Consider the following 16,547-nt stretch of genomic DNA (forward strand, 5'->3'; position numbering starts at 1 on the left):
CAGCCATTTTGACGGTGATCAGTTGACGTTATCGTGTCAACATTAGAAACGTCATAATGAATGTAAATATTGTTTTATTGATGTGACATTAATTAACCCTATCACAAATTTAAAGCGTCGCTTCGTTATCTGTATCGACCTAAGATGAAGTTAAAACACTAGATAAAGTAACGGTCCCTGTGTTAATCTAAACGTCAAGTGATCACCCTTAGAACACAAGTACTTAAAACGTGATATAATTAACAAAGTCGATTTTATGTCAGATCTTTCCTTTTCATTTATTAGAATTTATTTCAAACAGTTATAGAGATATCAACAATGCATATTAATGTACCAATGAGCTGAGGTCTTCTCCCCAACCACATAATAAGTATTGTTAATGCATGTGTTTATACCATATAAAAATAATTCTAAATATACGCGTACATGTAATACTAATAGCCGATATGACAATCAATTTCCATTTCGAAGACAACTCGTACTTATTTGTGTACTTATGATGATGCTTGGTCAGTTGTCTGATATAGGTGACAATGTCACATCATACTGACGGGACGCTACCAATATTGGAACATTTTTAAAAAGATGATTGTAAAAAGTGTTTAGATCCCGATTTCCCCACGAATATTTCTATATTGACATTTTAGGTGTGCGTTAGTCGTGTAAAATGGGTCACGATTTACTGCAGACAAACAAACAACGTGTTCCTGGTACATATGCACTTGAGTATCAGACAGCTGCACAGAGTAGATTTAACGATTTGTACACGTGGCAAAACTTCAAGGTCTAGTAAATAACATTAGAACTACTCGGAAATATATGTCTGCAGTATATTCGTGTAGTGTCTCCAGGTTTGATAATAAGTCCATGTAACATTCAGATTTTCAGACCAAATTTTTTTTTGTCGAATATTGCTGGGATTTGACATCGGCCATGACGCGATCAAGAATACAACTTATTTCTCAATATAAGAGCTACATGGATAGATTTATCATGCAGCTTTTGTTAAAAAGAAACATTCTGGTTTTCCACCTCGAGCCCAAAATATAGCTAATATAGCCGGTATTCACCACGTAACACTGCTAAGGAGTGAGAATACTAGACTTTATAGATCACAATGATTTTATAAAAACATTTACGGTTACTATAACATTACTGTTCTCATCAGTACCTTATCGCATTGACACAGACGTAAGTAACTTAAAATACCTGCACCCGGCAACGACATGTTGTAAAGTAGTAAGGTATACCGCTATTACAGTTTAAAGACCTGGAACGTGACTGGTGCACTAGATACATTATACCAACTGCATGAATATGCTAATTAGAGAAGCAACTACAAGTTGAACAGTTGAACGTTACACCAGTTAGGCTAGTGAGTGTGGTGTTCACCTCGGACATATCTGATATTCCAAGCTGACTGAGATGGTGCCTTCAATAATCAAGACGGTCATAACGTTTTTCGAAAGCAGCAAGACACCGATCACCTATATTGTTGCATTAAGTGAGTCTTTTTTCCATTGTTCAGTGACACAGCTGCACCATGATTTCATTATATAGCAACTTATAACTTATTTTAGTTTAAATCAAAGATAGTTCAGCAGAAAATATACGATAAATATATATAAGCATCTTAAGATAAATAAATTGATAAAACCATACAACTGTCATGTCAGCAACGATACTTTTATGTATATGACGTGCCTCACTACCGCTTCACTCTCCGGTGGTCGAGTTGGTCCAGACATATAACCACAAACTCTCCACCTCTGGTTTGCGAGTTCGAAGCCTCTGTTGGGTAGTGTTTTTTTTCGGGTATTCCCGGGTTCCTCCACCACTTAAACCTGACACATCTTTAATTGTCCTTGTTAATAAATAGTTTTTTTTTTCTAATATTATGATAAAATCGGATGTAATAGTATCTGGTACAAAAAAGTGGTGTGATGTTTTGAGAACGTTGATAAAAATGGCTTGGTGCAAAATTCTATAAAATTTCGTTCTGGTAACAAAAGATGCAAAACTGGTTTCAACTATAGTGTGAATATGGTATTTAATTAGATATGTGACTATTACTTACTTTTATTGAAGACCAATATTTCAGGGTTATCTTTATATCGATAAGGCTTCAAAACTAATCATGTCAGTTTTTCATGGTTGCGGGATCTATATATGTGTATATACAAAATAGGGATCTATATATGTGTATATACAAAATAGGGATCTATATATATGTATATACAAAATAGAGATCTATATATGTGTATATACAAAATAGGGATCTATATATGTGTATATACAAAATAGGGATCTATATATATGTATATACAAAATAGGGATCTATATATGTGTATATACAAAATAGGGATCTATATATGTGTATATACAAAATCGGGATTTATATATGTGTATATACAAAATAGGGATCTATATATGTGTATATACAAAATAGGGATCTATATATGTGTATATACAAAATCGGGATCTATATATGTGTATATACAAAATCGGGATCTATATATGTGTATATACAAAATAGGGCTATATATATATATGTGTATATACAAGATAGGGATCTATATATGTGTATATACAAAATAGGGATCTATATATGTGTATATACAAAATAGGGATCTATATATGCGTATATACAAAATAGGGATCTATATATGTGTATATACAAAATAGGGATCTATATATGTGTATGTACAAAATAGGGATCTATATATGTGTATATACAAAATAGGGATCTATATATGTGTATGTACAAAATAGGGATCTATATATGTGTATATACAAAATAGGGATCTATATATGTGTATATACAAAATAGGGATCTATATATGTGTATATACAAAATAGGGATCTATATATGTGTATATACAAAATAGGGATCTATATATGTGTATATACAAAATAGGGATCTATATATGTGAATATACAAAAAAGGGATCTATATATGTGTATATACAAAATAGGGATCTATATATGTGTATATACAAAATAGGGATCTATATATGTGTATATACAAAATTGGGATCTATATATGTGTATATACAAAATCGGGATCTATATATGTGTATATACAAAATAGGGATCTATGTATGTGTATATACAAAATAGGGATTTATATATGTGTATATACAAAATAGGAATCTATATATGTGTATATACAAAATAGGGATCTATATATGTGTATATACAAAATCGGGATCTATATATGTGTATATACAAAATAGGGATCTATATATGTGTATATACAAAATAGGGATCTATATATGTGTATATACAAAATAGGGATCTATATATGTGTATATTCAGATTTTTTCTTTTAAACAAAAAATCAAATTATACGCTAAAATTTTACATGGCATAGGAAACCGCAAAATTTAAACGTACCAAAATATCCCGATTTACGGTATCACTATTATTATTATGATATCTATGCTTACTATGGGTTACCCCCTCTTAAATACTCATTCCTCAGACTCGGATGAATTATTTCCCTTGAGGAATGCAGAATATGGTAATAACTCTACACAATGCCGATAAAGTGTTTCACGTATAAGAAAAAGATAATTTGCATTTATATGTTAACTTTATTTTTTACCATTCTACCCAATATGTTTTAACATAATTATCCTTTCTTTTTTCACCTTTTTAATTTTTTTTATGTAATTAAGGATGTATTCTTCTGAGGTTTCAGTCCCGTTGAAGTCTCGTTTCGACAAAGATCAAAAACGTTATGAGATTTTCAAATACAATATCTGTAGCAGGTTGCCAGTTTTACCAATTTTGTCAAAAAATTGCATTTCTATTTTTAGTAATTTCTTTTTTTATATAGGGATTTTAAGAAATGGTCCATTTGGCGGCCATTTTGAAATTGTGTCTTTTTTCGCTATGAGTAGATCCAAAGTTTTACCTTTTTTTACTGAAATTGTTTTTACTTTTAAAATCATCACTGCGCCAGCATTTTTAGCTGTATCGAGCTAATTTTTGCTGTAAATCTTTACTAGGTTCGTGATAATTGAAATGTTGAGCATTAATGTGTGAAATGATACACTTTTGTCACTTTATTTTTACATTTAATGGTAATTTGAGCGCTTTTATTTTTAATCTAAAATACTGAAAAATAACAGTTATTCAAACGGAGCAAAAAGGTAAGCCTAAGGACCCCCCATTTTTCTGTCTGATTTAGAAAGAACAACCCTTTCCTTATTGATATGCAAAATATTAACAAAAGTTTAAGACCAGAACTTTTTCTATAAAGGGTTAAATTTGGCAAAAAAAGGCTGAAATGGTGCATTTGATAGCTCAAAATTAAGGGGTAGGGGTAGCATATGTTGTTATTCTGAGAAAAAAATAGTCTTATTAATCAAAACTAGTATATCTTTAAAGAAGAATACTGAAAAATAAGTTAAACAAATATCCATACATATCAAACACCTCATTAGGAAATTTTGACTTTAATCTCTTGTGTATATGGTCAAAACGGGAAAATTCCCATAAAATCCAATATTTTGTCAACTAGGTATCTTTGAGTGACAATAGCTCAAAACGAACACACGGATATATGTTCTTCCTCCATTTTCTTTTATGGTATGAACTCCTAATTCCAAAAATCTATATGAGAAAAAAAGTTTAAAAACAAGATCATTTTGACTTTTCAGAAGAGTACATCCCTAATGCATAAAAATAAAACTTTTTTATCTACAATATTAATTGTTATATACATGTATATGTATACAAATATAAATTTGGTTATTTTTTTAATTAGATTTTAAGCAAACTTATCAATTAAAAAGTGACCATGGTGTGTGCAAATGCAAGTTTGGAAAGTAAGAAAGTACTGTGTGTGAATGTAAGTGCATAGAAGAATAAGATTACATATTCACTAAGTAAAAAAAATGCTGTATGATAATGTAAATAGGAAACTTTGCACATGTGAATGCAAGTGTAATGGTGGGATACTTAGTAAGTAAGAGAGTGTTTGAATGTAACTGTACGGATGGATGAATTTACAAAAAAAATCCTCATTATTACATTGTATTGATGAAAAACCCGAATAAATTAAAAAAAGGCACTTAACTATTTAAACCATCCTAGTCAACAGAACGAATTATATATTGATGATGCAACTTCCTCTCAAGCTGTATGTCTATAAATATAGTTTATATTGACATTTTATCAAGATCACTATGGAGTCTGCCTGGATACAATACATGTGGTCGTAATGATCAAAGCACCTCAATGAATAATTTATCAAGCATATTTGTTACATATTTGCTACTGCCAAATTACAATTAATTATATCTGTTTTTGTCAGCTCTTGGATTTAAACTATTTCGGTGGTATGTGGCGGGTGGTGTGTGTGTCTCTAAGAAACGTCTAGATGGGAAGACTGTCATCATTACTGGCTGTAACACTGGTATTGGTCTGGAGACGGCCAAGGAATTATCCGCTAGGGGTAGGTAGATATGTCACGGAATTGTCTGATAGAGGTAAGTAGCTAGGTCAAGGAATTATCCGCTAAGGGAAAGTAGCTAGGTCAAGGAATTATCCGCTAGGGGTAGGTAGCTAGGTCAAATGTCAAGGAATTGTCTGATAGGTGTAAGTAGCTAGGTCAGGGAATTGTCTGATAGGGGTAAGTAACTAGGTCAAGGAATTGTCTACTAAGAGTAAGTAGCTAAGGTCAAGGAATTGTCTGATAGGGGTAAATAACTAGTTCAAATGATTGTCTGCTAAGAGTAAATAGCTAGGGTCAAGGAATTGTCTGATAGGGGTAAGTAGCTAGGTCAAGAAATTGTCTGATAGGGGTAAGTAGCTAGGTCAAGTAATGGTCTGATAGGGGTAAGTAGCTAGGTCAAGTAATGGTCTGATAGGGTTAAGTAGCTAGGTCAAGTAATGATCTGATAGGGGTAAGTAGCTAGGTCAAGTAATGATCTGATAGGGGTAAGTAGCTAGGTCAAGTAATGGTCTGATAGGGGTAAGTAGCTAGGTCAAGTAATGGTCTGATAGGGGTAAGTAGCTAGGTCAAGTAATGGTCTGATAGGGGTAAGTAGCTAGGTCAAGTAATGGTCTGATAGGGGTAAGTAGCTAGGTCAAGTAATGGTCTGATAGGGGTAAGTAGCTAGGTCAAGTAATGGTCTGATAGGGGTTAGTATCTAGGCCAAGGAAATGTCTGATAGCGGTAAATGACTAGGTCAAAGGATTGTCTGCTAAAAGTAAGTAGCTAGGTTCAAGGAATTGTCTGCTAGGGTTAAATGACCAGGTTAAGGAATGATCTTCTAAGGGTAAGTAACGGGGTCAAGGAATTGTCTGCTATGGGTAAGTGGCCAGGTCAAGGAATTGTCTGATAGGGGTAGTAGCTAGGTCAAGTAATGGTCTGATAGGGGTAAGTAGCTAGGTCAAGGAATTGTCTACTTGGGGTAAGTAACTAGGTCAAGTAATGGTCTGATAGGGGTAGTAGCTAGGTCAAGTAATGGTCTGATAGGGGTAAGTAGCTAGGTCAAGGAATTGTCTACTTGGGGTAAGTAACTAGGTCAAGTAACGGTCTGTTAGGGGTAAGTAGCTAGGTCAAGGAATTGTGTGTTAGGGGTTAGTAGCTAGGTCAAGAAAGTGTGTGCTAGGGGTAAGTAGCTAGGTCATTGTTGGAAATTTATTAACAGTGTTCTCTCTTTTTTTGATTTTGGTCCCGATATTTGTAAATGGATACAAATTTTGCACTCTAATGCACTTTCTTTTATAAATCAAGGTGGAAATCTTTCAAACTTCTTTGAAGTCAAAAGAGGCTGTTGTTAGGGTGACCCTATTGCTCCCTATATATTTATTTTTTGTGTCGAAATACTTGCGATTAAAATTAGAAAGAATAAGAATATCAAAGGTATAAATATAGAGAGTATTCCAATAGTTCTTTCCCAAAATGCGGATGATATTTCCCTTATTTTAGATGGTAGAAAAATATTTTTGAAGGAATCTGTGAACGAGCTTAATAACTTTGCAAACATCTCTGGTCTGAAAATAAACAAAAGCAAAACACAAGTTGTGTGGATTGGTAGTAAAAAATATAGTGATGATATATATTGCCCAGAATGGAATTTGCAATGGGGTATAACAAAATTTACAGTTTTAGGTATAGACTTTAGTGTTGATTTACATAGAATCCCCAGACTAAACTATGATAAAAAAATTAGGTAAACTTAAATCTTTGATAAATACCTGGAAGAGAAGAAATCTCACACCTGTTGGCAAAATACATATTATCAAGTCTCTTCTGATATCTCAATTTAATCACCTATTCATAACATTGCCAAATCCGGATAGCCTATTTAAAAAAAATTAATACAGAACTCTATAACTTTTTATGGAATGGTAAATCTGAGAAGATAAAACGAGATATAACTATTAAAAGTTTTCATGAGGGTGGACTTAAAATGATTCATTTAGAATCCTTTATTGACTCCCTGAAACTAACATGGATACGTAGGTTGTACACATCAGAGGGAAAATGGAACTTGTATTTTAAAAAGGTTTGGTAATGAAAACATATTAGCGCATTGTGGTAGTGATTATATTTCAAAATGTCAACAAACCTGTAAAAACCTGTTTTGGAAAGATGTTTTCAAAAGTTGGTGAAAACTTACTTTAAAGTCTGAAAATATTAAAAAGATAAATGATAATGTTCTTAAAGTTCCTATTTGGCATAATAAATCAATAAAAATTAACAATAAAATAAAAGTTTTTTTTATAAAGAATGGTTTCAGAAGGGTGTTGTAGTCCTAAATGATATGATAAAAAATAGTTAAAATGTTGTTTTTATAGTTTATATGAGTTTAATCAGAAATTTAATATGCATAGAGATTTTCATACAAGGTGTAATTAATGCCATTAAAAAGACTTTCTCATCAGATTGAATTTCCAATAGGATTTTAAATTACCCGTTCATCCCAAAAACTTTTATAAGGCACTTTGCCAGAATACTACTGTTGCTACAGGAAGAAAAAATGGGATGATATTTTTGGTTTTGACAATCAAAAATGGAGACAAAAATTATTCCTTTTATCAGTACCACAAGCACAAAATTGCAGTGGCTTCAGTTTAGAATTAATCAGTATATTTTAATCACAAATTCATATCTGTTTAAAATAGGCCTTGTAGACACTCCTTACTGTCATCAGTGTAAAACTGAAATTGAGACTATAGTTCATACATTATGGGACTGTGAAAATGTTCAGTTATTCCTATCAAATTTTGAAACCGTATTAGAGATGCTTTTAATTCCATTTACCTTTAATAAGGAATATTTCATTTTTGGACTCTCTAATTGTTTAAAATTATACAGATAATGTTGTCATTTTAGTACTAAAGCAATATATTTAAAGTGCTAGATGTCTCCAAATTGGTTTATCAATGAATGCGTTTAAAAATCTTTTGAAGGATATGTACAGGACTGAAAAATACATTGCAACCACCAAGGGTGAAACATATATTATGAAATTTGTCAATGAGTGGAGATTATGGGAAAGCTTTTTAGAATAATGTAACTTTTTAAACTTTTTCTCTTAATATACTTTAATTGCTTTCTTGCATGATCTTTGTGTGGTATCTAATCTTTTTACAAATGATTTTAGAAATCTCATTGAGAATGATGAGCCTTGTCAGTCCATTGCCACTTCTTCTTTCTCTCAGTTCTTTCTACTATTCTTCTTTTTTACTTAATCTCTTCTTTTGCTTCTCTAAAAGGGTGCAACTTACAAATTTTTGTCATTAATCGTTCAATTAAAACTCAAGAAAATTATTATCATATTGTATAGGGAATACCTGGTACTGTTAACCACTTTGTCTACACGGCAACTAGTTTTTTTTCTCCTTTTCAGATTTGATATAATTCAGTCGAGTGATTATTGATTATATATACACTGCTCTACAAAAGTTCTGTTACAACTCTATTAGTTCGGTATAAAATTATTTTTGACAAAAGTATTGGGGATATAATTTATTTTCATTTGTTTTAAATGATGTAAAGGGAGATATTACTACTTTGGTGTTTTAACACAAATAATTTTCCTTATTAAGTCCTAAAAGTGGTTTTTATTAATAATTCAATTATTTCATATTTTATACATACCTATCAAATGTCTAAAAATAGTAAAACAAACTTACATATGGAACGTATTTCCATGCAAACTTAATTTAAAATGACAAAATTAATCACTGCTCACCATATGTTATCATTTTTGTTATTCTTTAAGTATGATTTAATTATGAAAAAGTTCATATAACAAAATGCAGAAATTATCTAGAGAAGACCGTTTCCAGTGTGTTTTTTTACCATGGTAATGGTGTTCCGGTGGCACAAACTGCAAGGATACTTGGAACTAGCAGGTAAGTTATCATTGTTTTCATTGAAACTTTTGAGGTTTTTGCAATTCATTATTTGGCATGCAGTTTTAAAGTTTGACAATTTCTCTTTTGTTACAGAGAGAACGTGTACAGGGCTATTATAAGATTCCAAGATACGGGTAACTACGAGGATCGGGAACGTTCTGGCTGGCCACGTATTTCTACGGATCGGGAAGACAGATTGCTAGTTCGGGCCAGTCTAAGAAATCGTAAGGAGACCGCGTTCCTTAACTTCGAACTGAATGGATCCAAACTGGTGTTGTGGCATCCAATACCACAGTGAGGAGAAGATTACACAATGCAGTGTTGAAGGGTTGTGTTGCTACCAAAAAAAACTCTTAACAGCTATCCATCGTCAGAAGAGGTTGGCATTTGCACAGAATCACGCAAACTGGACCTGTGTGGACTGGTCAACAGTTCTATGGACTGATGAGTCAAGATTCACTCTCTTCCAAACAGATGGTAGAACGTACGTTAGAAGAAGAGTGAATGAACAGTTACATCACGAGTGTGCAGTGCCTACAGTTAAGTTTTGTGGAGGTGGTGTGACTGTTTGGGGTGCTATGTCTTTCCGAGGGACTGGATTTCTAACTCTTTTGAAAGGAAATCTCAACGGAATAAAGTACATTGCCATTAAAGAGAACAGTGCAGTACCATCAGAACATCTGCTAGGCTACGGAAATAACTTTTTCTTCCAGGATGATGGTGTCCCATGCCACAGAGCTCGTATAGTAACTGAATGAAGGAGGAAAACAATATCCAGTCTTTGGAATGGCCCCTACAATGCCCTGACCTGAACCCAATTGAAAATCTGAGGAGAGATCAGTGTATGGAAGTCTGCAAGCACAAGTGCGTAAACCTTTTGGAACTGGAAGCTGCATTGCAGCTAGCATGAGATGAGATACTTGCTAGGATATGTAGAACATTGATCAGAAGTATGCCTGACCATATACAGGCAGTACTTAGAGCACGTGGAGGATATACCAAATATTAACAGAATTACAAGGTTTTTGATTTTTAACAAATATTTCAACTTCATTACCATACATGAACTCAGGGCCATTGACTTATCATGAAAAATTGTAAAAGTATCTGGACAATAAAATATTCATATGGTAATTAGAAGAATATTGAGATTATTTTGTTTTTAAATCTTATTTATAAAAAAATGCATGTGCAACATAACTTTTGGAGGGCAGTGTATGTGAAAACACGTAATAAGTAATTAATATATATAATGCATATATATATCTACAGAGAGGGTAAATTTTGTTTTTTCAATGAACACCTTGAGAGTGCATTATATCTAGCAGCCCGTGTAAATAGCTTGGTTTACAGTATGAGAGAAATTCAAAGTTTATAAATGAATATTACGATTTAAATAATGAATATTGAATATCATATGTAAATGCTTTTTGTACCCATGTAAAATCTCTTCAAAAATAAAAAAAAAAAAAAAGTAGCTAGGTCAAGTAATGGTCTAACAGCGGTAAGAAGGTGAAAAGTTTGTCTGATGGGATAGTTAGGTCAAATAGTCGTATGCTAGTACTAAGTAGGTCAATGAATGATCTACAATGGTTAGTAAGCGAAGGATGTGTCTGATTGTAGTAAGCAGTTCAAGATTCGTCGACAGGTATTAAGTAGGTCAGAGATTTGTCTACAAGGGATAAGTAGGTCAGGATAAGTAGGTTACGGTATGGTCTGATAGGGATTAGGGACATTACAATAAAAGAGTTATTTGTTTGGCTGGTTTACAGTAGAAATAGCAAATTCAATATAAGAATTAAATTACTGAGTTATTCACATAAAAGTGAAACAACAGAAACTTTGGTTGTATTTTAAACCCGTGAGTGATAAGATTAAATATATTTCAATTTCACATATTAGTGGAGTTGGTTTTCGACATTACATGTAAACAAGGTTCTGTTATATTCTTATAATTTTAGGGGCACGAATAGTAATGGCATGTCGTGATATTGACAAAGCCCATAAAGCATCGGAAATAGTGAAAAAGTTCTCAGGAAACTCTGACGTCAGTGTAGAGCTACTAGACCTAGCTTCACTGGATTCTGTGAGGAAATTCGCAGAGAATGTCAACAACGATGAAGCCCGAATAGACATCCTCATAAATAATGCAGGTATGCTGATATACTTACTTACTCTTACGGCATTTGTAACGTTGTCAATCCATAGTAAATTTCAATTACGCTTTGAAAACAAAGGGGGGGGGAACAAACTAGGAAGGTCAACAACACATTCATGCCATCACGGATACCATCTCATGTGTATTTCAAAAATTGAATTTTGTCGCTTTTTTATTGTTCGTTTGATTCCATTCCCATGTAAGATATGTTAATATCGATGCAGACTACTTGATAAGTACTGTTGTCGATCTCTTGTTTCATCTGTTGAGCTATGCGGCCTAAGGTCTGTTAAAAATTTTGACTGACTCTTCCGCTGAATATATGTCGATATCTATTCGCCTTCAATGAACTCTTGTCCCTCCTCCCCATCCCCAGGTGTGATGATGTGCCCTAAGTGGCGGTCTGATGACGGATACGAGATGCAGTTTGCTGTGAACCATCTCGGTCATTTCTTGTTGACAACACTATTGCTAGACCGGATAAAGGAATCGGCTCCGTCCAGGATTATCAACATCTCGTCTTTCGCACACTACGGTAAGCTATACAATATATATTGCATATTTGAATATGTAATTGACAAAGTTATTATAATGAATATTAAAAACAACACATCTAAGTGTTGATTTTCGTTCGTGCCATTCCCATATCAGGAGTGTGTTAACGGCTTTTTTCGTTTTTTTCTTCTTGCTAGCATTGTCCATTCGCCTTAACATATACATCATAGCAGTTGTATGTGCTTGCATTGCATTTACATAAATTGGTTTCCCACTAGTTTTGATATATTATTTAAAACATATACTACATGCTTGAATATATTTTCTTCTGAAGTCGTCACTTTATATTGACATCTGTGAAATGCATCAACATTTCCATAGGGGAGAGTATTAATTTTGAGGACATAAACAGTGACCAAAGCTACTCATCTATCTATACGTACAACCAAAGCAAGCTGGCAAACATACTGTTTACAAAGGAGCTGGCCAAACGCCTGCAAGGTAAGCATCATTATTAGCAAGCAGTGATTTGTCTATGAAAACGGATAAAAAAGCAAAACCGTGGCAATATTTAGGATGGCAACTATTTCAAAGCTGATGGAAATTTATATTAATATTATGAAGTAATATCTATAGTGTAATTTTCAGAAATCTATGTATGTCTCCTATATTTGTTCCTGGAGCATTGTATTAGTAACATCTCGAGAATCTGTACTGGTAACAGGACAAATATGTTTAATGCTATATCCCATTACTAATTTGAGGAAGTTTGGGGGATACTTATTTACGACAACAAAACTTATGCCATTATGTGAAAACAGCCGAATTCGTGAAAAACAAAAATAAATCATTTCAATGCTTATTGGGGTTCGCAATTGCGATGCTGTTGGTCCCAATCTTAGGATTTAAGATAGGCACGTGAATTTAAATTGTGAAAGTCAAGCAGTAAAATTGAATTTACTTATGTGTGGATTAAGATGAGAAGAGATGAACCAATTTCGTATGATTGATAATATACTTTCATAATGCAATATCAAATTGTCCTACTGAACAGGCACAGGTGTGACAACCACCGCCATCCATCCTGGGACCGTTAAAACAGAGCTCAGTAGGTACGTGAGAGCTTGGTTTCGTCCTTTTTACATTTTTATGAAGACTCCATTACAAGGAACTCAGACAACTCTACATTGTGCACTAGATGAACGACTCGACACCGTTTCTGGAAAATACTTCAGGTATGTACCGGTAAATACTCATAGTTTATTTAGTGTTAGGTGTAAATTAAAATGCAGTAAAATTTTGATATTTGCGAGCCCTAGTTTTTTTCGAATTTCCCAAATTTTCCCGAATCCTTTCCGTTTTTTGTTTGTTACATAGAAGTTTCTAAAAAGTTGGTAATCTTTGGTGTTATGCAATGCGAGTCATTTGTACAACGAGACATCTAGAAAATAAAAGCCATATCAATTTGATGTAAAATATAAACAATTTCACACTGTAGTACTTTACATGTAGGGAAATAAGTAATATTAATTACTTGGAATGTTTTTTACTTTATCCAGATCTGTAACAAAACATTCAGAGAGAGTTTTTATCTCCCTAGCAAATACAATTCGCCAGATCTAAAATCTTAAATCTAAAATGTTAGCTTTAGTCAGTTTTTCAAACTATGACCGACATCATCTTCTTAATAAATGTCTAATTTTGTATGTGCGAAAAATAAACATCATGTTCCTTTACCCTATCCCTGCATCCCTTCCTTTTTCCTACCAAAACACCTTAGTATTAGCACTTATAACTCGTAGTAGAAATAATCAGTACCAATTGAATCTTTATTGAATAGATATTTTTAAAGCTAAACACGTGTGACGAAATGTATTTACAAACATGGACATTAAAAAGGCTATTATCTTCAGTGAGATGGTATTTATTGGACAAGCATATTCCAGACTTCGTACATATTCTGTTAAACAAATAGTGCTGAGGAAAGCTTTTTCTCCCATACGTCACAGGGAATCCCGTGGTTGCTATGGCAAAGATATCTCTATCTTACACAGGGGGGTGGGGGGGGGGGGGGGGGTGGGTAAGACAGCTCACACGCGCTAGACAATAAGGTGACGTCATCAATACATGCGGCGTAACTGCGGCGCGCATTGTAGATGACGTCATCAATTTTGACGCATAACGACGTTACTGCGATAATAGCGCAATGAGAAAGCTGGAAACCAAGTGGAATTTTATCACTTTTTTCTACTAAGATAGAGAGAAAAAGAATCAAACATGGGTCTGTGAAGTGGACAAGGATATATCAACCCTCGTGAATGAGTTTGGTCGACAAACCTCGGCAAGCCTTGGGTTGACCGGCCAAAATCTTTCACTCGGGTTGAGATATTCCTGTCCACTTCACAGATCCATGTAAATTATATTAATCTTTCATGATCTTGTTATGCTGGTATGATTTTAACCATCGAGACCGCAAAAAGCTCAAATACATTTATGCATTTATTCATTTAATGGTTTGTTTCTGTAGTGACTGTGCAGAAAAACAACCATCCAGAGCAGCGATGAATATGGAGGACGCGAAACGACTGTGGGAGCTCTCAGAAGAAATGGTGACGAAAGCAACGAAATGAGACGACATGTGAAATCAGCGCCTTTCGATATAATTGGATTTTTAAGTTGAAAATTCCATTTTTAAATTTCACTTTATTTTATGCAATTGATAGCATTACTATATTTCCGTTGAGACCTCCAATCATTACAATTTCTAACAATAAACTTACATTACTGGCCATATTTGTTGCTGTTAATTATGATATATATGTTACTGATTAAAGATCATGATACTCCGGTTCTTACATTATTGCCTTCCAATTGTTCGATCGTATATTCTCTTCTCTGCATTGTTTGAAAGGAAAACTGTAATTGTGTATTCACCTAAAATGACACTCAAAATGACTTGCAAATGAAATCATTTATCAAGTAAGGAAACTTTCATGTCAATTTCATGTCCAAATTATTGATTTTTTGCCCTTTTAAGGTAATCTTACCCTGAATACTTTGACATGAAATGGCCTGAATTGGCCTTTACCAAGAAGAGGCTTTCCTGAGTGTGTCAGTTTGGTTCACACGATAAGTTTTTCCCCATAATTTAAACACAATATTACAATCAATGAGACTACATGTTTTGTAGGTAGACAGGTAGACAGTCAACCTCGATTGTTTCAATAACGATATTATATATATGAACGATAAAACATGATTGAGAACAAATTATTGTCAATCAGATATTTTTTTTTAAATTTTAGATTTAAATCTATTCAGTAATTCATGTAAATAACAATATTTTTCCATTTCGCAATAGGGCGCTCATTCCAGTTTCCATTTTTAATTATCTTACTTTTAGAACACACAAAATTACCCCACTCTTACACTCTTAGTCTTTATTACAGATGAATTCAAATTTGTGCTTGGATACATGTCAATCATTCGTCGCGTCCACTCAAAATAATTATATAGTTAATTTGAGTTAGTTCCAACAAATGTCTATAAATATATCAAGGGGATTCTTACATAAGATAGTCAGAAGGGAGACAAATCCGTTTTATACATTCTATTATTCTAAAAAAACATTTACGTTAAGGAACTCGAACACCATATTCAATTATTTTTTAACTTGCATCACTCTCTGTCTCTTTTTTACAGATATAGTCAACATTCAGACATAATTAAATACTAAATACAAATACTTAGTTAATATAAATAATATACTGTATAGTAGTGGTTTTCACCATTTGGACTTTTTGTACTTGAAAAAAATAATAAAAAAATAAATATCAGAGGTCACATAATCTTAGAGGTTACGTCTTCAATTAGTAAAGGTAATAATAATTTTAAGTTTAAAAGAAACGAATGCTGGACGTTCCTAGTACGCGAGTTCTAATATTTGTCTACAATATGATGTATCGCGGTTAAAAATATGCTTATGGAAAAATAAATGTGTGTGAAGGTGTTTGTGTGTTTTTATTTTTGTTGTTTTTGTTGTTTATATATATATATATATATATATATATATATATATATATATAAATTTACCTTTTTTCATTTCGCACAAAGAAAGGCATGTTGTAATATAATTCAGTAAAGAGGTATTGGGGCAGAACGTCTAATACACTCACAGCACATGTTTGACTATCAATGTACTTAATTAAAACAATCATACACAATGCGTCGGAGCTCCATCTACATGACAAACTATAGCCGAATTCAAACAGGCACAGGGTTATATGTTTACACTGCATAGAGTAGAACATTGGTTTGAATAAGGCGACCAAGATGGAATCACCAATTTTCGAAATGGCTGGAGATTTTTTTGGAATCCAACAAGACATTGATGACCTATATTGTTGCATTAGGTAAGTCTTGCCATTGTTTTGTTGTATTTTTTTTTCATAACAAAGCAGCCGAACCCATGTACGTTCATTAAAAGTTAACCTTTGGGCAATTATCTGAA

The 16,547-nt window shown here is 33.2% G+C and overlaps 1 protein-coding gene across 2 annotated transcripts; it reads left to right on the forward strand.

The window, feature by feature from the left end:
- The first annotated feature begins 1,216 nt into the window (after window positions 1–1,216).
- On the forward strand, window positions 1,217–16,040 carry LOC138318448 (retinol dehydrogenase 12-like). 2 transcript variants are annotated; one of them, XM_069260795.1, is made up of 7 exons: window positions 1,224–1,504; window positions 5,324–5,464; window positions 11,346–11,537; window positions 11,919–12,077; window positions 12,419–12,538; window positions 13,092–13,272; window positions 14,565–16,040. In XM_069260795.1, exons 1-7 carry the CDS (start codon window positions 1,426–1,428, stop codon window positions 14,665–14,667), a joined length of 975 nt encoding a protein of 324 aa, XP_069116896.1. In that variant the 5' UTR covers window positions 1,224–1,425; the 3' UTR covers window positions 14,668–16,040. The 2 variants fall into 2 exon arrangements, with proteins under 2 accessions (XP_069116897.1, XP_069116896.1); XM_069260796.1 differs by lacking the exon at window positions 5,324–5,464 and having other exon boundaries at window positions 1,217–1,504.
- The last annotated feature ends 507 nt before the right edge of the window (window positions 16,041–16,547 follow it).

This window comes from Argopecten irradians, chromosome 3, assembly GCF_041381155.1.
Source record: "Argopecten irradians isolate NY chromosome 3, Ai_NY, whole genome shotgun sequence".
Classification (NCBI taxonomy): Eukaryota; Metazoa; Mollusca; class Bivalvia; order Pectinida; family Pectinidae; genus Argopecten; species Argopecten irradians.

Excerpts from the sequence above, each read along its gene's own strand:
- LOC138318448 (XM_069260795.1), top strand. The coding sequence starts at position 1,426 with ATGGTGCCTTCAATAATCAAGACGGTCATAACGTTTTTCGAAAGCAGC. Across the intron at positions 12,539-13,091 it reads GCTGGCCAAACGCCTGCAAG|GCACAGGTGTGACAACCACC; the intron begins GTAAGCATCATT and ends CCTACTGAACAG. Across the intron at positions 13,273-14,564 it reads GTTTCTGGAAAATACTTCAG|TGACTGTGCAGAAAAACAAC; the intron begins GTATGTACCGGT and ends TTGTTTCTGTAG.